This window comes from Thamnophis elegans, chromosome 9 (assembly GCF_009769535.1).
Source record: "Thamnophis elegans isolate rThaEle1 chromosome 9, rThaEle1.pri, whole genome shotgun sequence".
In the NCBI taxonomy this organism is placed as follows: Eukaryota; Metazoa; Chordata; class Lepidosauria; order Squamata; family Colubridae; genus Thamnophis; species Thamnophis elegans.
Window position 1 is genome coordinate 49,663,505 of NC_045549.1, and position 26,045 is coordinate 49,689,549.

General features: G+C 34.2%; 1 protein-coding gene across 4 annotated transcripts in view; it reads right to left on the reverse strand.

The window, feature by feature from the left end:
* TENM3 (teneurin transmembrane protein 3) overlaps nt 1-26,045 on the reverse strand; it is a 360,542-nt gene that overhangs the window by 60,127 nt on the left and 274,370 nt on the right. For all 4 annotated transcript variants that reach the window (XM_032223762.1, XM_032223765.1, XM_032223764.1 and 1 more), the window contains exons 11-12: nt 23,049-23,234; nt 7,925-8,071 (exon numbers count right to left, since the gene is read on the reverse strand). In XM_032223762.1, the coding sequence (XP_032079653.1) occupies nt 7,925-8,071; nt 23,049-23,234 (333 nt within the window). The remainder of the gene's footprint in view (nt 1-7,924; nt 8,072-23,048; nt 23,235-26,045) is intronic.

The window sequence follows — 26,045 nt, forward strand, 5'->3', positions numbered from 1 at the left end:
CATTCAGTGATCATTTGAAATTATGACAGCTCTGAACAAAGGGGACTTACAATCCTTACTCAAAGTTACAGCTGTTGCAGTGCCCCCGTAATCATATGAACAAAATTTGGGCATTTGGAATCCACCACACTTATGACTGACCCACAGAGACACTTCAGTGCTCCCCTCTAGCTATCTCCCCCTCCCCCCTTATCCTGTTAGGTTACCTCAGGTCTTGAGCCTGCTTCCAATCCTGCTGGGTCCCTCCCACCCTTCTGGATCTCATCTGTTCCTACTCCCATCACCATGTCACTTCCTTTTTAGTACTGTAGCAGCCAATCTGCCACATGGCCTGTGAACATATTAGTGGCTGCATGGCACCTTTCTGGAAGCAGGCCCCATTTTGATGAATTGTGGCTGCATCTGCTTCTGGCAGGGGCTTGCACTGGGAAATGAGCAGGTCATTCCACTCCTCAGCCTCCCTACACAATGGAAGTCATGTGGCTCTGTCCCTCTGAGTGTAGGAAGACTGTGTGGTAAGAAGGTAACTAAGGCACTGAAAAGATAAGTGATTGATTGGTGACTGTGGTGAGGAAGATATGGGACCCAGTGGAGTAGGAAGCAGGGTCTATGGGGACCCAGTCTAGTGAAAAAGAAAGTCCAAGCATATGGGGACCCAATTGGGTAGGGAAGCAAGCCTAAGGTCTGCGGTGAATACAAGCAATTGGAGCATGAGGTGCCTCAGAGGGTAGGGAAGGCCTTGGAATATTTGGAACAGGCCATGCGTGAGCTGGGGAGTGCAGACTTGGGCCTGTGCTGGCTTCCCACAGTCTCCTCCACCCCCAAGATATCTTGTGCTCCTCTAATAACCCCCATGGTCATTTAATCTGATTAGAAATAGAATGTGGTTATTATGTAAGGCAATTATATGAGCATCTTGCTTAACAACCATTATGATTTGTGACCATATTATATTTCTTATAGTAACAGATCAAGGACTATGTCTTATCCTTAGAGCAGATGTAATTCATTGAAGTCACAGCTGGACTGGCCTTCCTCACAGCACCAAGTCAGGAAATTAATGGCAATGGATTTGGGAAATGGACCTCTGGGACCATTAGCTTTTACCCCCTCTAAGGTCAGAACCATTTGACTTTGTAGAAGAATGCCAGGTCTTCTGGCTACTTTGAATATTGCTGGCCATGTCCTTAGAGTTAGAGGTGGCTGAGAAACAAGGAGACTATTGGTGTGCTGCTAGAGGTGAACTCACAGTTATCACAAACGTTCTTCAATATGAGTGGATTTGCTTCAGTGGTGGGATTCAGCCAGTCTGCACCCATTCGGGAGAACCGGTTGTTAACTTTCTAAGCAGTTCGGAGAACCGGTTGTTGGAAGAAATCTCATTTTGTTTTTTTCCACTTTACAGGGCTAATCCTGTAAGGGAGGCAGGAAGGAAACATTCTGGTGTTGTTTCTAGCCTAATCTTTATTGCCCTGCTTACAGAAGATGCTTCTCCGTTTAACCCTTATTACATTGTAACAGCTAAGGCGAAGCGCCCATCGACTTGAGTTGGCCACGCCCACCCAGTCACATGACCACCGAACCCCCATCTACCCAGTTGGTCATTAGGGCAGAGTACCAGTTGTTAAATTATTTGAATCCCATCACTGATTTGCTTGTATCTCGTCTTCAAGAAAGGAAGAGATTGATAATAAAGTGGAAAAATAATAAGGAAAGATGAAAGAAAATGAAAGAACTTTGCTTGAACTCATAGGCTTGCATAAGATTAAGACTACAGCTCCTGTATTTATATTTTATATATAAATATAAATCTAGAATGTGGATTGTGATAACAAAATTGTATGAGACTGACATCTTCTGAACTAATCAATTGTAGATACATTTTTGTAATGCTCTCTTCTCATATTAATCAGGAAATGAATATCCTTTTCACCAGACAAAATACAGAACCATGCCATTTTGCTGTTTCTAATATTTTTATGAAGTTTATCAATTGTTTGCCAAAGCGAGCAATTGATAGTTATGAATCCGGTTTCCTCTAAGTCTAAGTTAAAAAAAAAATGTCTATATATTTTATATGCCTAGTACCTTTTCCAAATGTTATATTGTCACTGTGTAAAATGGATTCTTATCCATTTTTTAATTAGAGAATTCTAAATTTTAAAAAATGATCTTACAGTTCAGAATATACCTGGAAACTGTTCAGAGAAAAAGTACAGAATAATCAGGAGATATCTGAAACCTTTCAAATAAGAAAAGGATAAGAATAACCCTCATAAAAGAAGATAACAAAAAACAATGCTTATTATTATTAAATCTTAAGCAGCCTAAATAATATTAACTAATGTGTACATACATATTGTATATGTTGCTGGAAAGCAGTAAAAGGATTAGATCACATGTATCACATTGTGAGTGTCCTTGCTACTATATAGGTGAAACTCGAAAAATTAGAGTATCATGCAAAAGTTCATTTATTTCAGTAATGCAACTTAAAAGTTGAAACTAATATATGAGATAGACTCATTACATGCAAAGCAAGATAGTTCAAGCCGTGATTTGTCATAATTGTGATGATTATGGCTTGCAGCTCATGAAAACTCCAAATCTACAATCTTGGAAAATTAGAATATTGTGAAAAGGTGCAATATTCTAGGCTCAAAGTGTCCCATTCTAATCAGCTAATTAAGCCATAACACCTGCAAAGGGTTCCTAGCCTTTAAATGGTCTCTCAGTCTGGTTCAGTAGGAATCACAATCATGGGAAAGACTGCTGATCTGACAGTTGTGCAAAAAACCATCATTGACACCTTCCATAAGGAGGGAAAGGTAATTGCAAAAGAAGTTGGATGTTCCCAAAGTGCTGCATCAAAGCACATTAATAAAAAGTTATGTGGAAGGGAAAAGTGTGGAAGGAAAAGGTGCACAAGCAGCAGAGATGACCGCAGCCTGGAGAGGATTGTCAGGAAAAGGCCATTCAAAAGTGTTGGAGACTTTCACAAGGAGTGGACTGAGGCTGGAGTCAATGCATCAAGAGCCAACACACACAGATGGATCCTGGACATGGGCTTCAAATGTTGTATTCCTCTTGTCAAGCCGCTCCTGAACAACAAACAACGTCAGAAGCGTCTTACCTGGCTAAAGAAAAACAGACCTGGTCTGTTGCTCAGTGGTTCAAAGTCCTCTTTTCTGATGAGAGCAACTTTTGCATCTCATTTGGAAACCAAGGACCCAGAGTATGGAGGAAGAATGGAGAGGCACACACTGCAAGATGCTTGAAGTCCAGTGTGAAGTTTCCACAGTCTGTGTTGATTTGGGAGCCATCTCATCTGCTGGGGTTGGTCCACTGTGCTTCATTAAGTCCAGGGTCAACGCAGCCGTCTTCCAGGAGATTTTGGAGCACTTCATGCTTCCTTCTGCAGACAAGCTTTATGGGAATGCTGACTTCATTTTGCAGCAGGACTTGGCACCTGCCCAAGCTGCCAAAAGCACCAAAACCTGGTTCAATGACCGTGGGATTACTGTGCTTGATTGGCCAGCAAACTTGCCTGACTTGAACCCCATAGAGAATCTATGGGGCATTGCCAAGAGAAAGATGAGAGACATGAGACCGAACAATGCAGAAGAGCTGAAGGCCGCTATTGAAGCATCCTGGTCTTCCATAACACCTCAGCAGTGCCACAGGCGAATAGCTTCCATGCCACACCACATTGAGGCAGTAATTGCTGCAAAAGGGGGCCAAACCAAGTACTGAGTATGCATGCTTATACTTTTCAGATGTCTGATATTGTTCTATGTACAATCCTTGTTTTATTGATTGTATGTAATATTCTAATTTTCTGAGATTGTAAATTTGGGGTTTTCATGAGCTGTAGGCCATAATCATCACAATTATGACAAATCACAGCTTGAGCTATCTTGCTTTGCGTGTACTGAGTTTATCTCATATATTAGTTTCACCTTTTAAGTTGCATTACTAAAATAAATGAACTTTTGCACGATATTCTAAATTTTTGAGTTTCACCTGTATATATATATATATATATCTTCAATTAAAATAAACAAATAAATACACAAACCGGTATCTGCCTGTAAAGTAGTGCTATTTGTGAGTTCTCCTAATTCTTACATTTGTATAAACTATATCAGCATTTGATCTGCTGTAGATTTGATGTGATTTGACACTTATCAAACCAGAATCTGAAACTACCTGGCTCTTATTTCATTGGTAAAGTAATTTTTATTTTTTATTAAATTTATATACCGCTCATCTCACAGTTTGAGGCTTATTTTAATCAGGACTTTGATATATTTTTATTCCTTAAATTAGTAGTTGACAAAATAAAAATTAAAGAGAAAGGTCCTATTATTTTGCACTGATCAGGGGTTTACTCAGGTTATTTGTACAATAGGATATGGGAATTCACATTTTTTTATTTTATTTTAGAAACTCAGATGGTGAAGAATAACGAAAAAAATGTAATGATCATTCTATTTCATTTTAAAGCTACAGTTGAAATGCATGATAAATACATGTGTATTTTGTTTTACTTTAAACTGCATCCTAGTCCCATCACTTTTCAATAGAAAAAGCTATTAAGAGTCTGTGATCTTACTTGTCAAATCTGTCTTACAGCTTTGTGACTCTAATTTTCCTACTTTCAAGTAAGGGATATTTAACTGAGTAAACAGTGATACACTTGTATGGGTCACTGACTAAGATTTTTTTTTTAATAAGAAGGTGAATTTTACATTTTGAGGGGGAAACTTTTGAATTCAGTAGGGTAGATTTTGTAATGTTTATCAATGTAATTCAACAATTTGGTAATATCTTTTGCAGAAGTATTATCTACCTAGAGGCAAAGTAGGAATTAAAGTAATGGATTTTTATTTAATTCCTTGTACGCACATAATGACACTCAGCAGGATCATTTACATGAATACTAAACTTGAGAGACCGCCTCCTGCCAATCACCTCCTCACGACCCATTAGATCGCATAGATTGGGCCTCCTCCGAGTTCCATCTGCCAGTCAGTGTCGACTGGCAACTACGCGGAGGAGAGCCTTTTCAGTAGCAGCTCCGACCCTTTGGAACGATCTCCCCGTGGAGATTCGTACCCTCACCACCCTCCAGACCTTCTGCACAGCCCTCAAGACCTGGCTTTCCCGTCAGGCCTGGGGTTAAAGATTATAATCCACCCCCGCCCGAATGTTGAATGAATGTTGCTTTACTCTTTTAATTATGTATTGTCTTACATGTCATTGTATGTTTCCCCTTCCTATATAAGTTGTAAGCCGCCCTGAGTCCCCTCAGGGAAAAGGGCGGCCTATAAATAAACTTAACCATAACCAACCATAACCATAAATTGCACCTATTGCTTGACAGGATGGTGTTTCTGCATAATAAGGAAAATCAATGTCCATACTGTTTGTCTGATTATGATAGAAATTAAAATTTATTATGTTAATAAGTGGCATAATCTATTGTTTTCTTATTATAATTTTCAATTCTTAACTCAAGATTTACACAATATTAAGTAACACTAAAAATCAATATCATAGCAGATGAGTGTTATGCTCTGAGATCAGAGTTTTACTATGGATTTAAATCAATCTGCTAAACTGTCATCCTTAAGAGATATGTTACTTTCCTAACAATTTTGTGTATTAGCATCTGCTTTATATTTTCACTTATATTTAGTTTCTGACTGTAGCGCATAATGATCCAACTACATTTAATGTTCCATAGTTTTCCATTGTTGCTGAATGTGTGGATAGGCTAGAACTTCAAATTGCTCACATGATAAATGCAGAACAAATAAAAGTTGCTACAAAACAAGAATACCATTTGGAATATATATATGGTCTAGGTATAAAGTCACATAGGCATTTCACCTTGTTTTATGCAATTAAAAAAATATATAAAGATATGACAAAATGGTTAACTAGAAATGTACCTCAGCATCTTCTTAAACATGCAAGGTGAAAATATAACTATACTGATTTAAGAAACAGAGGACAGGCAAGAAGAGGCTTGAGGAGGTGGGTAACATGAAAAACTTTATCCGGGCATATTGAGAAGAGCAATTTGAAAAATCAGGAAGTTATGATGTGGCCCATATGAAAGAGAAATAAAAACTTGAATGTAATTTGGGAAACAGAATACTTTTGCTTCTGTCAGGAAGTTGGGAGGATTCAAAATGGGTAACAAAGTCCTCAATTTTAAATGTTGGTGGAAATGTTTAAAAAATACTGTATTTTTGGGAGTATAACAAGCACCTTTTTTCTTCAAAAAAGAGGCTGAAAATCTGGGTGCGTCTTATACACTGAATACAGCATTTTTTGCCTCCTGAAACCCTGCCCCTTTCACCAAAATGGCCGTGCATAGCGTTATGGAGGCTTTCAGAGAGCTCCTGGGGTCTGGGGAGGGAAGAAATCAGCAAAAAATGGCCCTTTTTGCCCCCCCCAGCTCTCAGCAGCACCCTATAAGCCTCCATAAGGCTATACATGCAAAATAATTTGGCAAAAAACGGGCCCGTTTTTGCGAAAAACGGGCCATTATTTGTTTGTTTTTGCCCTCCCCCAGAGCACTCTGCAAGCCCCGCAAAGGCTATTCATGCGTTTAAAAAAAAGGGGGCTGTTTTTGTGAAAAACAGGCCGTTTTTGGAAGGTTTGCAGAGTGCAAAAACTTTTTTCCCCCTTTTGGAAAGCTCTTTAACTGATTGATGAGAATTACATTTATCAAGTGCTGTGCCAGCAGAAACAAAGTCTTAGATGCTGCAGATTGTCAGCGATTTCCTTCTCCAGCACATGGATAAATACACCTGGAAACATCTACCTACCTACCTACCTACTCTTTCTTTACCTACCTACCTACCTACCTACCTACCTACTATATTTCTCTCTCTCTCCATTTCTCTCTCTCTATCTCTCTACCTACCAACTTACCTACTCTCTCTCTTCTTACTTATCTATTGTATTTCTCTATCTTTCTATTTCTCTCTCTCTATCCCTCTACCTACCTCCTACACACACTCTCTCCACCTTTTTCTCTCTCCCTCTTTACCTACCTACCTACTCTCTCTCTCCCTACTTTTCTACTGTATTTCTCTCTCTCTCTCCCTCTACTGATCTACTTATCTACTCTCTCTCTCTACCCACCTATCTACTGTATTTTTCTATCTTTCCAGCTCTCTCTCTCTATCCCTTTATCTACCTACCTATCTACCTACCTACCTAACTACTCTCTCGCTCTCCCTACCTACTACTGTATTTCTCTCTCTTTCTCTCCCTCTCTATCCCTCTATCTATGTACTTACTTTTTAAAAAAATGCCTCTTCAAAACCTTGGTGCGTCTTATACTCTGGAGCGTCTTATACTCCGAAAAAATGCTAAAAATACGGTAGTTAATACAGTTATAGAATTTATGTTGCCAAGTGATGTGGTTGGAATCAATGATCATAAGTTGAAGACAGCCTGTATGCAATATTAGGGATGACACTATTGCTGATAAAGGGCAGTTAAAAAAGAAAAGCTTTTATGAAGCTATTTCTCAGCATATTCCTGTAACTTTTTCAAAACTTAATCTGAAAATGGATTTCACAACCATTTTTGTTGGTATGCACTTTTATGATAAAGTTCATTGGATTATTGTATTTGCTCTTTGATAGATATACTACCAGTTATAATCTAATGTTCACTAATGGGTTTTGATGTACACATTTTGCTTGTTGTAACCAGCACTTAAGGATTTGATAGCATACAAAATGAAGGCAATAAATGTTGAAGCACATTTCTGAATATATCTCATCCCAGGTAGTAAAAGCTCTGTATCAGTCTCACAGCGGTATTTTGTTCACCTGATTAAGAAGCCAATAATTTTATATTTTTTAGCAGTGCAAGAATTTTGCTCTAAACCTCCTACCTCCTTCATTGTCCTTGCTGTCAGTACATAAAGTTTCCATGGCGACATCACATCCTGCTCCCCTCCATCCAGGCTGACAAACACAATGCCAGCCATTTTGGTCAAGAGTACATCTTCCATTGCTATTACACAGGCCAGGGCATCCCTCTGTTAAAATAGACAAAAAGGATACTCCATATTATATTGCAAAAATATTTCAATCTAATTAAAATACAAACAGGGGACACTTACTGGGAACAGGCCTTCAGAACAGCACAAATACTGTAATTGCACATGGAGAGTAACAGCAACATTAACTGGGATTCTTATTCTTAACTAAGTGGCATCTTCGATTTGTCTGACACTTTGAGACACCACTTACCTGTGCAGGCAGGAAATATATCTAAGAAACCACTAAATACCTGCGGGCCAGACAAAATCATATTTTCATTTTCTTTAGTGAATCAGCAGGCAACAGCATCACAGCATACAACATAGCCTCAAGATAAACAACAGTGCTTCTATTCTTAAGAATAATGATTTGATATATTTGTATCACAAGTTATTTATGTAGATTTTGTTAAGCTCCTTGTTTTAAAGAAGTATTTCTAAAATTCAAAGGAAGGTATGTTCCTTAGTACTCAATAAAAGAGAATGTTAATTTCATCTGGTCTCAGAGTTGCCGTATATTCATGTGAAATTACAGTGTTTTAAATAATTGCACAAAGTATATGTCAATTTTATGACTATACTTTATGCCAAAAATACATTCCTTTCCACATAATAAGCAAAGCTCAGGAAATAGTGAAGCAGCTTAGCATCTAGTCTAACAAACATTAGGATTCAGGCTGCATACGGATGGGACGGGACCAACAAGATTTCCAACTAAATGTAATAGCTGTGCGTATTTGAGTATTTAGGACGGACAAAATGAAATACCATAAGGACCACAATAAAACATTGATAGACTGAACAAAAACACGGTAGTGACGTGCTTCAAGACAGAGCGGAGAGTGATTATAATTTTTTTGTGACAATCTCCCTAAGGCTTTTGTTCTGTTACCTTTATATCCTATCTTGTCTGCTTTTATGGCCAAGGAGGGAAAATTTGGGAAACAATTAAAATTATTTAATATATCCAAGATCTATTTTTTAAATCTAACATTACATCAAAAACAGTATTTGTCAATTCATATTGATGAAAACCTGGCATGCAGCCAACATGACCTGTATGAGAATGATGACAGTTTATATAAATATAGATGTGTAAAATTCTAGTATTCCTTATCTATGAGTGTTGTAAGACATTCACATAAGCAAATAAAGCAGAACTATAATCACTAGCTACAAATAAGATTTTAGGACTTAATTTTTACTCCATACACGTTAATATATAAGATGTGCTATTTTTTTTCTGACTATATCTCTGGGTTGTAGAACAGGATTCTTTCCAAGGGATTGACAATATTATTGAAAGAATCTGTCCCTATGTCTATTAGACTAAAACAATTATAAATGTATCTCTTTATTTATCTACATTAGTATAAATTAAACAATAATTTAATTGAAATGGAATAACATCTCATGACCAGGTATGATGAAATTATTGTTATGGATGCCATGTAATCCTACCTGGCTGAGATTATATTTGGCCTGCTTTTTCTTTAGCATTTTTGCCACCTGCACATTTTAACTATACACACAGAGGATGTATTTTAGTTTTGAAATATTTTTTACACTTGATTACTACATAGGATACACAGCTTTATCTGTCCTATTATCAAGGTATTGCAGACAATTTGACGGAATTAAGAATAATTCTATGAAAGCCTGGATATTGCCATACTCTAATGAAAAAGCACAAATAAGGAATAGAAGAAAGGCAATCTGGAAAAAAGGGGATCACTGATGATAATAAAAATAAATAAATTAAATAGCCAAACTTCTACCAACAACTGAAGATATGGAAATATTTGCTGTTTAGTGGCTTTAAATCTTGCAAGTAAAATAGATTTCACATATTGCACAGATTTTTTGCAATCTTTATTTGAAGTAATAAAAGCTTAGTGGTTAATTTTAGTGGAAGTATTCAAAAAATATGTCAAGATACTTGAGTACAAAATTCAGAGTTTTAAGCATTAAATGCCTCCCATTTTTCTTTCATATCAGACCTGAACTCATATTTCTATTATAAATTTCCAGGTCAGGGTGCCTTCTCCTATTTTTTTCATACATGTATAATTGAACATCTGTTCCAACAACAAAGTTGGGACATTTAAAGACACCACAAACAACAAATACTTGTAATCTTCAGTATCTGAGAACATCAAAGTGAATCTATTTATACACATATTGTGAAACTTAACAAACTGCTTAGTAAAAATGTTAACAGATAACAAAAACATTAAGTCTTCTCTTATCCAAGTCATATGGAAAGTAACACGAATGAAATCTGTAATTCAATGAGTATGAATATGTTGCATTTGCCAAGTTTAATGGAATGACCACTATAATATACAGAGATATATGAAGGCATGTAGAGATACATGGAGTCATGTCAAAATATACAGTACCTTTAACTATTTTATCCAAATAGTGAGCTTGAGAATTAAAAAGAAAAAGAACAGACATTTAAGAACAATAATAGATAGAATTTTTCAGAATTCACAAATAGAAAAAGTAGTGATGTTATGAAAAGTGTTGTCCTTCATTTCAGAGCAGTATACTTCTCACTGTAAATAATCATAAAAACATTCAGCAATGTCTAAATTTCAAATATACTGGTATATACCTTTTTACAGCTACATCTATTGAAAAACATGAACAATTTTAATTGTAGTGCACTTACATGTTTTGTGACTTTTGTTGCCAAGGCCAACTGAGAGCCTATATTTCATAGAATTGTACAGTTCTGATATAAAATACTTAATAGACTAGGAAAAGTTTGGTTATATTTCCTTTTCCTTCATAGACATTTACACAAAAGCATGAAAAAGTTATTCTCAGTCTTGTTTTTTCAACAATTGCTATTCAGAAGATTGCCTTTGATTCAGAAAAAAAGTACTTACTCATCATGACCACTAATCAGTGAAAGTGTTGCTCTGAATTTTTTTATTCCTCCTGTAAAATTTTCTAAGTTGGTGGCCATTGATGTATCTTGTAGGAGCACAGTTTTCACTTACTGGGTAAATAATTATTTTCCTGTATTTGTACCAATTTCCCACTATTTAGCTAAATTGGAGCTGAGATTTAGCTTTTGCTATTGAGAAAGAAATTTATCTCTGTTATATCCACACTTGATAATCTCTATCATAGCTTTCCTTAATCATATTTTTATAAATTAAATAATTCTATATGTCCTAATCTTTTTTTGAGAGAAAACTGTTGCATCTAAAACATTCAGATTTTCCTTCTCTACATCTATTTACTCTAATAGCGTATTCATGAAAACTATACCTACTACTCCAAGTGTGTAGAGGCATTATAGAGCTGTTTAAAGGCATTCCAATTTGATTTTAAGTCCTGCGTTTTTACAATGACTCTTAGTACAGAATCCATTGTTTTCATAGCTTTGAGTTATCTACAACAAGCAGCTCAGTAAATCCTTTTTCTGGTCAGTAAATAATTGTTTATATTCCATTGTTGTATATGAGAAATTAAGCTTTTTCTTTATAATCTCCCCAGGTAATCACATTACTTACTTTGAATAATAGCTGCCATTTTCAATTCGGAAAACAATTCTGCAGCTTTTCCAATTAACATTTTTATTGCTGCCTTCGATAATTTTGTGTGATTCACAAACAGGGGAATTTTACTGCTTACCCCTTTATTCAGGTAATTCATAAATAACTCAGAAAGACCTATTTTCAATATGGATTCTTGGGAGATGGCATTTTTTTACTCCCTCCATTTTGAGAACTGTCAATTTCTGTGAATTATGCAGCTAATTATGCAAAACAAAATACATTATTCTTACTGGGAGTAGTACAGATGAAACTAATTGTTTAAAATTTGAAACTGAGTCAAGGTTTCAGATAAAAGCAATATAATTTTGCCATGAAGCATATTTTCAAAAATTCAAGATGTTTTCAATTGCCAATTACCATTTCACATGGAGCCTAGTGTATTTTTTCACATGTTTGGCAATGGTTAAATAAAGGTATGTTGCAATTTACATAGATATAACGGGCCTTATTTTTCAGTTATTATATATTGAATGTAGTTTATATAACTATGCATGATATTGCTTTTTATATTTTGGATATTATTCATTAATCAAAATAATGGATATTAACATCCAGAAATGAAATGATTATCATGAATCAAGTTTATTAAAGTTTCCTAGCCAATTGCCAAAGGATACTATTTGTTAATTACCTGTGTAGCATACAGTCTAGATACCTGATAATCTCAAATTGATTCTGCCCAACCAATTATGTTCTGAGGATGGGTGCATTCCAGTTTCCCTCCATTAAATGTTGTTATTTTGTGACATTGAGGAAGCACTACTTTTCTGATATAACCCCGCACCCTCTGGAAGGACATCTCTCTAGAGATAAGGTGGTCTCCTTTCTCCTAGGGCCCCAAAAATTCTTAAAAGCAGGCATTGGTCCCAGACCTGGGGTTAATGTATTATTGTCTTTTGGGTGGGGGACGGCTGTTTTGCTTTGTTTGTTTTGAATTGCCTTTAGATTGTTTTAGTCTGGGATGTCTGTGTGTTTTTATTTTATCTGTTTTTTATGTAATGTTTTGGTTTATACACTACCTATAGTTCATTGGAGTTGAGCAGCTACAACAAATCTGAATAAACAAACAAGCAAAAGATCAAATTCATGTAAAGTATAGCATTTGGCTGCTGTATGAAAACCTGACAAGAAATTCCTGAGGATTTCAAGCTACGACTGAAAAAGATGATCTCTGTCAACAATGGACAAATAGATTATATTATTTCTCAAATTCGATTCCTATTGTGATTTTACAATTCAGACCTAGGATCTGAATTGATATGATCTTTAAAAATTAATAAAATAATAAAATTTTATGTATTAACAGATTATATACATTGTTATCTTTACTGCATTAGGGAAACATTACTATCCAGTTCAATGACAATCAAATGCAAAACAATGAGTTTATGACCAAAGTTATAAAATTAATGGATCCAATGAAAGGAGAAACGAAAGGGACAGGTGTCTTAAGACTGCCATGAGGATGAAATGCCATATGTAAACAGGAACATGAAAATGCTAAAAGGAACGTGATGAAATAGAAGAAGAATGTTAAACTGCCTACTGAGTCATTACTTCTTTGAAATGTGAAAAGTTCAATTACAGAAACTGATTAATAATACAACACCATATCAAACAATAACTACTTAGGTAACTTGCCCATAGAAGGACTATGTAATTATTGAAAAGAGGTATTTTTAGTCTCATGGAAAAGGAAACCTTGAACGAAATGCCATGAAGCAAAGGAATTGCAGAACGTGTGCTTTTTGAGAGTAAACATCCCTTTTGGAGTTTTGTAATGGAAACAGTGCTAGAATTGTGCTAAGAAGTAAAAGGCAGAAAAAGTATAATGTATTATATATACCATATTTTTTGGAGTATAAGATGCACCAGAGCATAATATACACCAAGGTTTTGAAGAGGCAAATTTTAAAAAAGTAGGTAGGTAGATAGAGGGAGAGAAGAAAGAGAAATACAGTAGTAGGTAGGGAGAGAGCGAGAGTAGTTAGGTAGGTAAGGGATAGAGAGAAAAATAGAGCTAGATAGATAGAGAAATACAATAGGTAGGTATGTAGAGAGAGGGAAGATAGGTAGGTAGGTGGAGGAATAGAGAGAGAAAAATAGAAAGATAGAGAGAAATACAGTAGATAAGTAGGGAGAGAGGGGGTAGGTAGTTTGGTAGGGATAGGGATAGAGAGAAACAGAGAGAGAGAGAGAGAGAGAGAGATACAGTAGATAGGTAGGGAGAGAGAGAGAGTAGGTAGGTTGGTAGATAGAGGCTTAGAGAGAAAGAAATAGAGAAGGAGAGAAATGCAGTAGATAAGTAGGGAGAGAGAGAGAGTAGGTAGGTACGTAGGTAGATAGGTAGAGGGATAGACACAGAGAGAGAGAGAGGGAGAGGGAGAGAGAGGGAGAGGGAGAGAGAAAGAGAAATACAGTAGGTAGTAGGGAGAGAGACAGTAGGTAGGTAGGTAGGTAGGTAGGTAGATGTTTCCAGGTGTATTTATCCATATGCTGGAGAAGGAAATCGCTGACAATCTGCAGCATTTAAGACTTTGTTTCTGCTGGCACAGCACTTGATCAGTGCAATTCTTATCAATTTTTCCCCTTTCCGAAAGGGGAAAGGTTTTTGCACTCTGCAAACCTCCTGAAAATAGGCCCGTTAAAAAAAAGGCATGAATAGACTTGGGGTGGGGCTTGCAGAGTGGGACCAAAAACGGCCCATTTTTTGCTCATTTTTGCCCTCTCCAGCCCACAGGAGCTCTCTTAAAACCGCCATAAGGGTATGCATGGCTATTTTGGTGAAGGGTTTCAGGGGAGAAAAAAAATGCTGCATTCAGTGTATAAGATGCACTCAGATTTTCAGCCTCTTTTTTGAAGAAAAAAAGGTGCGTCTTATACTCTGAAAAATACGGTACTTCTCAACTTTAAGCATTCCTTCATGAACACCATAAAACTTTACTATAAAAATCAGGTTCATTTCTCTAGATATGAAATGTCTGATAAAATTATAAACATAAATTTTCTGTATCTCAAACCTTGTGTAAAATACACTGAACTGGTTGAAACTGCACACTGACTTGAAACCAATCAGAAACTCTAATTTTAATATTGGAAAAAATGTGGAAATTTACTGATATTTAATCACTATCCATTTATAATAAAATGTAAATAAATAAAATAAAATATTTTTTTTTACAATTTTGCTTACAATATGTTGTTATACTAGCACAAAGTTTTCATTTACTAGTAAATTTTATTAAGAGATCTCAGCAAAGGCTTTCTAAAACGGAGGAGTTTTCATTAATCATCAATTAAAGATGTAAATCAATATGCTTGGATCATTAGAGTTACATATGGTTGCTTCAATTGTTATTGAAGTTATAACTTGCAAAGAAGCCTATATTAAATCCATTTATTTCCATCATCTCTTGTTTAAATCAGGGTGAGCTAATGATTTCATGATACTTAATTGGTACTCAGTGCACTGTGTTATTACCTTATGCAGATCATAATAGTGACATTATTTTCAGTGAGAGATAATGCGTTCTTATTTATATTGGTGTAATCATACCCATTATAAGATATTTCTATCAAATATAGTATTTCATGTTTAAGGTTAGCTTTAAAAAAACACCTTGTTTTTGCATAAATTTCAACAATAACTGACACTATACTAACAACACTTAAGGAATGGTAAATTAGATTTCCAGGCAATAATTCAACGAACATTCTATAAAAGTCAGTGTTGATCTACCAGTATAAGAATTAAGGATTAGGCACAATGACCTGATACATTAAAAATAAATTGTATGGCATGGAACCAAATGTGCTTTTCAAGAGGCAACTGGACTTTATTTTTCTTTGAAAACATTTCGCTTCTGATCCAAGAAACCTCTTCTTGACTGAATAGTGGAGAATGGAAGTATTTATATTCTTTGCAGTCATCTGGTCATTAGCACTCCTTGTGAGAGTCATTAAGGCCATTTGGAGGTTTATCTGCCCTCAGAGTGATCTGAATAGTGCAAATGGGTGTGGAACTTCCTTGGAACTGCTGAAAGAACTCTGGAGATAAGCAGGAGATAGATGATACTGTATCCCTCCTCTTCTGTTAAGAGAGAGCTGTTCTTATCCCCTACTCTCTGAAAGAGTGCTAATGACCAGATGACTGCAAGAAATATATATCCTTCTATTCGCCAGTATTTAGTCAGAACTGAAGAAACTTATTGGATGAGAAGCAAAACATCTTCAAGAAAACAACAACAATGAAAGTCCACTTGCCTCTTTAAAAAGCACCTTTGGGACAATCATGACCTGGATGACTGAGAGTCTCTACGGTACTGAAAAATAAGATAGAGTGACCTGATGGTAGAGCTGTGTGAAGAGCTTGTGATGTTTCAATCACTGCCTAAGTGATAATTTATTAGAATACTGTTGCAAATGTACTCTATTACACAAATTAAGTCATAGAGAAGCCTTAAGGGAATTTTGCTGCTGCAACTTAACTCTTATGCCATCCAATATATTTGATTCAAACCAAATTCAGAAAAGTGCTATTTTTGATTTATTTGACTTGATATAATTAAAATACAGATATTAATTTCTAGTTTTGTACTGATATACCGTCAATTGCATAAATTCATGAAACTGGAATACCATAGCTCAAATGAGTTCAGTGATTTAGCATTTAAATAAAACAATCCTTAAACAGATTAAAACATTTGTCTACTGCTATTATATAACAACAATATCCATGGATGTAGAAAGTCTACACATCGCTTAAAATGCCAGATTTTTGAGACATAAAAAAAGATAAAACTCTTCAGAATTATTTCCACCTTTATTATAATATATACAATGCATGCAGACCATCTTCACTTTTGTCAATTTTGCTATGCTGCAGCCTGATTCTACAGATATTGAAATTTATTTTGTTTGTCATGAATCTCTTGTGCCTTCCATTTTTCTGGATCTTTGCTGGCATGTGCCTTGACTGGAGTCCACCTTTCTTACTTTCTTACTAAGGCCTTTCTCCTCTGATTGCTCAGTTTGATTGGGTGACCAGCTCTTGGAAGAATCCTAGTTGTGCCAAACTTCTCCATTTGAAAATTATGGAGGCCACTGTGCTCTTAGGAACTTTCAGTGCAGCAGAAATTTTACTGTAGCCTTTTCCATATCTGTGCCTTGCAATAATCCTGTCTCTGAACTCTGCAGGCAGTTCCTTTGACCTCATGACTTTTGCTCTGCATAGTACACATTGTCAGCTGTAAGACCTTTTATAGAGGTGTGTGCTTTTCCAAATTATGTCCAATCAATTTAATTTACCACAGGTGGACTCTAATCAAGTTGTAGGAATATATCAGCAACAATCAAGAAAAACAAGAGGCACCTGAGCTAAATTTCAAGTGTTGTTGCAAAGAGTCTGAATGCTTATGCCAATATGATACTTCTGTTTTTTAAAAAAATAAATAAATTTACAAACATTTTTAAAATTCTTTGTCACTATGTGGAAGAGTATAGATTTATGAGAAAAAAAATTAATTTCAACAACTAGAATTATGCTGCAGATTAACAAAATTGACAAAAGTGATGGACGTCTGAATACTTTCAGAATGTACTGTAAGCTCCACAATTCAGATTGAAAAACAAATGGAAAAAGTTCAATAAAAGTTGGTTGCAATTATTCTGCAATTCAGAAATTGAAATATTAAAGGGTTGGGGTCATATTATTGTCATATTATATTTTGGGCTGCAATATATAGGATTGTTAATATGACTTTATAATTGATAATTGTTTATTAAAGGTGCATATGTTCTTCTTTGTGATCAATCTAATAATATATGCAGTTTATCAAATATAAAGAATTGTGGATATTAACATTTTCCTCCCCAAAATAACAGAGTGGGAGTATAAATGAAGAATGTAATTCAAATAGAGTAGCTTCTATGAATATGACCTTCTACTGTAATTTGTGTGCATGTTAAATCATTAATTAGATGACTGCATACCATAATATGATTGCTCACATATTTTATGTTCAGTTCAGTTAAACTATCTCATAACCTTAATGTAAATTGGCATAGAGACAATTTGTTTCCCTTGATTGTAATTACTAACATTATACTATTAATTCTGTTCATATAATATCTTCTGTTTCTTATGCAATACCTAATATTTTCAAATTTTACAGATTGTTTCTATTTACTCAGATCTTCTCTTTTATTATAAAAATACTATCCTTTTATGAACTAGTCCAAGCTCCATGCTGACAGTTCTTTATTTTTTCCTACAGAATGCCTACTCATCATTTTGTAATTCTGCAGCAGTAAGAATAATTCTGAATTTGAACCTACAATTGTAATAGATTGCATTTTTTTCTTGCATACCTTGTAGAATGCAAGACCAGCTGTATTTTTCAACATTCTGTCTTTTCATATATATCAATTTCCTTGTAGTAACATACTCACAGCATGTCTGCAATTTTCAATCTCAAGAACTGTTTTCTTACCGTTTGTGTAAAGTTTTATATTGTCAGTTTGTAACTGGTAACCACACTCTTATCCTTGGAATTTCAAAAAGTAATTGTGTCAAGAATCATATAAATGGAAATGTATGTTTTATTTCTTAACTGCTCCTTATTAATATAGAAGAGGATAACAAATATATTTTTGTGCCTTTTTAATCCATCGTGGCAGAAGACAACTAACATATCTGTAAACTTGGGGTCATTTCTCTTTATATATGAATGTGTAAGGAAAAATGGGAAAATAACAAAGGTTCGAAAGTTCACCTAGTAAGGTTAAGGTAAGAGTCAAAGAAACAACAGACTGCCTAACAAATCAGTTCTAAGACAGCATTTCTCCTCAAAATCTTAATTTTTGTTTCTAACATGTAGTGCTACATGTTGCTACTTATTGCAGTTTTTCCAAAAAAATGTGCTAGCAGCCATAATCTTGAAACACCCCCCTCCCCCGTTATCTATTCCTTCCAGCTTCTTCCCATTTTTCCAGGCAGTTAATATTACTCAGACTAATTAGCTTCATTGTGTGTCCTAGTTGAGAAAATATTAAGAAATAGGCTTCAGGAAAACCAAATCAACCCACTCAGCTTAGTCTTCTTATTGGAATAATAATAACTTAAGACAATTACAATTTGTATAAAAAATTAATTTCAAACATGTGTGTGCACACACACACACACACACTTTTAGCCACTTAAAATAATACGAATGCTCAATCTTCACCTGATAAATGCCATAAATAAATCAGAATAAAATTTCTGCAATTAACAGTTAAACCATAATGTAGGACTTAAGTGACTACAGGCAGTCCACGACTTACAATAATTCATTTCGTGACCGTTTGAAGTTACAATGGCACTTAAAAAAGTGATTTATTATTATTTTTCACACTTCCAACATTTGCAACATCCCCATGGTCACATGAACAAAATTCAGACACTTGGCAACTGGCATGTATATATAACGGTTGAAGTGTTCCAGTGTCATGTGGTCACCTTTTGTGATCTTCTGACTAGCAAAGTCAATGAGGATGCCTGATTCACTTAACAATTGGGATACTAACGTAACAACCACTTAACAACTGTGGCAAGAAACGTTGTAAAATTCACTTAAGAAATACCTTACTTAGCAACAAAAATATTGGGCTTAATTGTGCTCATAAGTCAAGGACTATCTGTACGTTGCAAACATATTCTTATCAATGGATAGCCTTCTGTTTTCATAAACAATTTCAAACTTCTATTAAAGTGGGGCACCCTTGAAGTCTTACACTCAAGCAGGTATGAGCAAGATTTGTTAGTTCAGTTTCAATGTCTGATAATCAGTTCTAGATGGACAAACACTTGGTGGTTTTGAACTGAAGTTGTACATAGATATGAACCTATGTTTTAAATTGAAAATATCACTAAAACACTGACATTCCTCCTGCTTAAATTTGTTTATATTTAAGCCTCAAGCATTTATCTTGCTTGTTTTTAACTTTTTAAATGGAACTATTTCATAGTTGAAGATATAAATTAATAAACAACAAAAACGCTAGCAAGATTGTTATGATGTTATCCTGCTAAACAATTTATTTTAATACAAAAATTGCCTTATGAATACCATTAATGCTTCTGATATACATCTGATGTAGCCAAATTTAAATAATTTCAGATGTTAAGTTTATATTATATCTATTTCCAAATCTCAAACAGAATTGAAAAAATGTGATAATAGAAATAGAAATAAAGAAGACTTTATTTCATAATTGTAGATTCTTTAATGTATTCTTAAACGTGAATGAGCTATGAAACTGATGTATAAAATGGGTGCAGTTTGCCCTCATCAAAACTATAGCTAATCGTTTACATGTGTAGACAAAATACAGAAAGAAACCTTTTTTTGGACAATGAGCAGAAGAAATATGGATTTCTTCCTCTATTTAGGCCTCCATTATTTTAGAATCTGAAAAATGTTACATCTCTAAAAGAAGGAAATGCATTGAGCATTTAAATATCACAAACAAAAGAATTGTGCTTCGTGACTAGAAAGTCCTTTTTGTTGTCAAAGCATCATATTGTTTATTGTAGATATGTCTCTTAACACCTTGCTAAATATAGTACGATTCTTTAAAATGCATGTTGATATTATATTCTGAAACAATGGGTAACAAATTGCTCCATTTTTTCAATTATATCTTATATGTGGGTCAAGCCTAGACTTTTGCATAATAGGTATTTGAAAGTAAGCTTGAAAGGACACAACAGTTCAAAGAAAGGATTCATGAATACAATTGCAGTAGTAATAATGCCCTTGTATTGTCACCATCATCAGTGCCTTATGATATGTTGCTTTCTCAACCGATGCACCAAACTTAGCACGTACGAATATGATGCCACTGTTTCTCTTTTCTACAGTTTGATTCATCCTGCTTCATCTCCCATACAAATAGCTATCCTTTTGGAAAAATAAACAGCACTGTTTCATTGAACAATGGGTAAGCATGTGCCCAATGCTGGAAAAAAGCTCGGATGCTCCATGATCATATTAATTTGTGTGAAAGCTTTAACCATGCACAATGCAACAATACATATTGTGCTACTAGACTGCAAATTGCGGTACAAAGTGAGAACTTCTATTTCTTTTTAATGTTTAATGTTTAATTTCCTTTCTGCCTCATTTTCAATTAGATGCTCTGTTTGTATGCAGGATGCCACATATTACCAAGCCCCCCAAATCCCATGTCTCCAATTTAAAGAAAGGTAGTCCTTTGAGGTGTTCTCCACTAATAGTGCTTTAAACATCAAGTTGTTTATTGAGCTACACTGATTTTCATGTATATGCAGGCAATTCAAATGGTAATCTGGCCATAGGGAAATCCTAATTCCTTTAAACTACAAAAGAGCAGCTATTTGTTTTCATTCCAGTTCTTTATTGCATTGGAAAGCAAGATCATTACTGATCACAAAGACATGCTTTGTTCAGGAAAAAAAAATGCAGACATGCCAGTCAGCATGCATCTATTCTACGCTAAGCTTTCTGGAATGTTTGGTAGCCATTCGGTTAAAAAAATTGAAAATGAAATGCTAACAGCTGGGAATTAGTTGTTAAACATTATTAAAGCAAACTGATGCATTTGAAGTCTGGACAGAATTATAATCTCATACTTTGCCAGCCACCATTACTGTAGAACCTATAGTCAGTACACCCAAGTTCCACTGATGCATGCATTATATTTGGTGCATTCTACTAATTGGTTTATGAAGTGTCTCTAATTGCAGAAATATATAATCTGTTTTTATTTAGGGTTAGGGTTAGAATTACCAGTTTTACCAGCTTTTATCAGAAATAAAATACAATATGACAATTCCCAGGTTACTTTATGCAGATTTACTGAACATTTTAAAAGTCAGATACTATTTTTTGTCTTACTAATGTTTTATTCTGTGCAGTTTAATCTTTCTCTGTGTGTACTATCATACTTATCCAAATGGTTGTTCTTCTTAGCGGATATATTTTGTATCCAATTGATTCTGTGTTTACTTTTCTATCAATTCTTTATTCTATGTGATTGCTATCAATATATACACAGAAGCACAGGTGCACTGATGATATTAAATCGTAAAACATGTATTTAAAAAAATAAAATAAAATATCCAAATATCCAAAACATGATAATATATTTTGTGTGAATAGCATTTTGCAGAATTTATATCCCACAATTAACTAGCTGATTTTGATATAATTTTGAGAATTATAGGCTTATAGAAATGGAAATGTACCAGTCATCTATGATTGCCATACTAGGTAAATTGTGCAAATAACAGAAGCCCAAGCCAAGCTACTGTGCTATCTACAACATTATCACAATTATTTTATTATCCAAAACTTTTGTTGTGTTTCAAAAGCAGCAGTGCAATAATTACAAGCACATGGAATAAATAGATGGAAATCATAAAGCTACTTCTATAGTGTATTCTGTCAAAAATTGTACAAGAGCAGGTAATCCATTAAACAACTATAAACCAGCAGCGTGCTACTAAGGTCAGTGAGGACAACAGAAAAAAAGTTTGATTGGTAACTGATAATTTATAATCTATGTCACATAGATTTATAAGAGAAAGACATATGGAGAAAACGTGAAGAATCGCTGTAGTATTTTTTTCACTGATGTTTTATATGCTGGTTAATGACTGAGGTCAGAGATGAAAGTTTTATTTAGGCAAAGACTAGCTTTTAGAAAGTAATATTAAATGAATTCTAGGGAAGAGTACTTTTTATTTTGTGTTATTAATCAAAGGCAACTTTCTTTTATATCAGGATGCAAAATACATGATATCTACTCTAAAAAAAGCTATAAATGAAAGTGGTGAAAGGCAGCACATTTTCAATTTTTCAATACTGAAATAGAAATCTATGTGGAAATCCTACATAATTCATTATGCTAGCTGAAAAAACGTAACAAAAACAATGTCAGACTGCTAGGCTATTTTGCAGCCAAGTTTGATATTTCCTTATATATAGTATTTTTTCTTTCCCTTTTCTAACATTAACATTAGGTATTCGATTATTGCCTAAAATTAGAAAAAGAAAATGAACATAAACTCGTTTAGCTAGAGATTTAAGAATCCAAGCAGGAAAAGCAATTGTTCTCTAATATTATCTTTTGAATCTAAACAGAAAATGTAGTAAATGTAAAATGAAATTCTTGCCCTTCCTATCTGGGACAAGCTATTTCCAAAGGCTATTTAATTATATACTTGCTTTCTTTTTTCTTAAAAAAAAAAACATTTTTATTTACAAAGATGTAAGGGAAAATATTATGTTGAAGAAATAAGCTTCAATAAACAATATTCAATGTCAGAGAGACTCATACTTTTTAAGTTCAGTACTGAGAATTCTCTGCTAACATACCAATTGTGCAGTGCTCGCCATTCCAGCCTTGGCTGCATTCACATTTCCCATCTTTACAGGTTCCATGTTCAGCACACCGAGGATGGCATGCTCTTTGATTGCAAGATGCTCCAGCCCAACCTTCTTCACATCGACACGTTCCACCCATGCAGACACCATGAGCACCGCAGTCTACAGAGCAGATTTCTGAGATAGGAATAAAGAATGTAGCAAATGAAAAGAGAAGGAAGAAGGAAAAAGGAAAAAAAAGAGCACAGTAATTAGTTAAGCTCCAAAATCCGGCTATGTGAACTTTTTGAAAATTAAATCAAGCAATTTATTTCAAGTGATTCAAGTGTTATCTCTTTCCTAACACTTGATTATTTATTCAGCAGATCTAGTAACATCTCTCTCCTGATTTCTTCACTTAGCTTAGAATTCTTTCAATAAGTGACCATTTTTATTGCATATTGCTTAGGAGTACTCTGAAATTATACACTTGTGTAAATTTATGAGTCTTTTTAGATTATTTTCAGTAAATAGTGTTACATGTTCTGAAAAACAGGAATTGTAATGCAAAGATATGTTTTTAAAACACTTAAAAGTTAAAACACTACAATGTTAATATTTGACTTTAAATACTATACAATGTGAATTCATCAGATTTTAAAATCATACATATCTTTTGCTTAAATTCAGTTAACTCAGGTACTTTTGAGAGTTAAGTAATACTACCAGTGGTAAATTCCACACAGACGTTTTTCTTAAGATGAGGTGGGTTTCTGACCCTCATGTTATTTTTAAAAAGAGCAGTGGTTGCATTTTTTAATATAAATGTATGTTATTTATAATCTCGAAAATGTTAAGTAAGAAGGCTTTGTATAGGCAATATACAAATAGCAAAATAATGTTTCAGAGATGTATCTTCTTTATGATTAAAAAAATATAACATCCTGTACTGTATCATTGTGGCAAGAAGTTTTTTTTTCAGGGTGTGTGTGTGATGAATATTTGAAATTGGCACGAAGGGTATATCCATACGGCAACCTTTCTCTTGATTATAATTATAAGTTGTGGTTTTTCTTGCCATTTTTGTATGCTAAAGTTCCATTTATTTTAGGCCTTATTACAATTACTGATCAATACAACCATTTTGAACAATGAAGTCTTAGCTGTACAATGTTAATTACCTTTATACTGAGTATGATAAATGTTTGTTATTTGGAAATTTGCTTTTGAGCACTAACAGTTTTATGTCTTAAGTGACAGAAGAGAAGGCTATGCAGGGATGATTAACTTAAATTTCACTATGAAACAGGAAAATGCAACTAACTGCTTCAACAATAAAGGGTACATAATTATATTACTCTGTAAAACATAAAAAAAATACTTGTTTTTTTCTTTTTCTTTTGTTTTCATGAAAAATACAACCTAACATAACCGAAGGACACAGTTAAAGTCTCCTGGAACAATTTCCTGTTTATAAACCAGAACATCAATCCTAAAAAGAAATTATTTGTGATTGATATTGAGGTGTAAAAAACATAAAAGACTGAAAAAGATTCATTCACCTTGACTACTTTATGTATTTCAAAGCACTGTAGAACATCAAATGTACAATTAAGTATGTTGACAGTATACCTGTCAGAATGAATATTGACCTGCAAAGCTTTCCTCCTATCATGTTTTATGTTATGAATTGGATTTTTTTTTGTTATAAGATGTTTGGATAGATTAACTTCAGAATACCCTCATTTTCCAAAGACTTGCCTTTTCTCCTCAGTCTAATCAATTTTTCATTAAAGAGAAGGTGTTTATCAGCTTTTAGCAGATCTGCTTTAAAGCAAGGTGTGCCAGTCTTTGTAATGAGCTTATTAATTAGGGTTAATTTAGAAAAACTGGAATTGGAGAGCTAATTAATGGACAACCACCAAGGAAAAGGGAACAAACAGCTTCTACTTTTCTCCTTTGGGATGTTAACAATTTTTCTAAACTGAAACATCTTCATTTGATTAGATGGAAATAATTTCAAATAACATAATTCTTAATGTTTTTGAAAAATTATTTGCAACATTCAATTAATTTCAAAAATAAACTACTTTTAAATTAATTGAATATTGCAAATAACTTTTCAAAAACATTAAGAATTATGTTATTTGAAATTTCCTAGTTGATGAAATATGAGCAAATGTATGCTAGTTTACAAGTTAATTTTTAGATTAAGAATGTCTGGGATGAAAGCTTTGATTAAATTTGAGGCAAAAATACATTGTAACAAGTAAGTACTGTCATTATTGTCAATTGGGAATGCAACATGAGAAATGGATATGACTAAGATGGATAACCTAAACTACCTTTTATCTTTCTAAAAAAAATGCAAAATCTTTGATAAATCTAAGTCATGACAAATGACAAGATCAATACTTACTAAACCATCTGATAATGACTATGGGATATGGAAAAAATTGACTTGGAATGTCATGAGTGTAAAACTTTAAAGAGCATAAACTAACAAGTCACTATCAATGAAAGGAAACTAGATATGTATCTGTGACACTAAGAAAAAAGGGAAAGGATAGAATAGATCTGAATGAAGATGAGCTGATCATGTGGAGTGGAACTGATGAACATATACATGGAAAGTTGGATCAAGATCATATGGCTCCTTCTGTGTTTACTATTTTCTTGCAGAACTTCCCGAAACTAAGAATTGACTCAAAACATATATTCATATTTCCCCTCTTCCCATATATTTTCTGAAAGCCTGAACATAGCTCAAGTTGTCTTTGAAATATATAGAATTAGGTTCTGTAGGCTTTTGTTTGCATTTCTGCCAATTTTAACATATGAAACAGAACCTACCAAATTTTCTTCATATGCAGTTCCTGTACATATTGTTCGTGGCATTGAGAGAAGAGTAGCTTATGTTATAATAGTTTAATATGAAAACATTTAAATGTACAGTTATAACATCAATTCAATTGATGCTATAGCATATATAAGAAGTACTGTAACAGC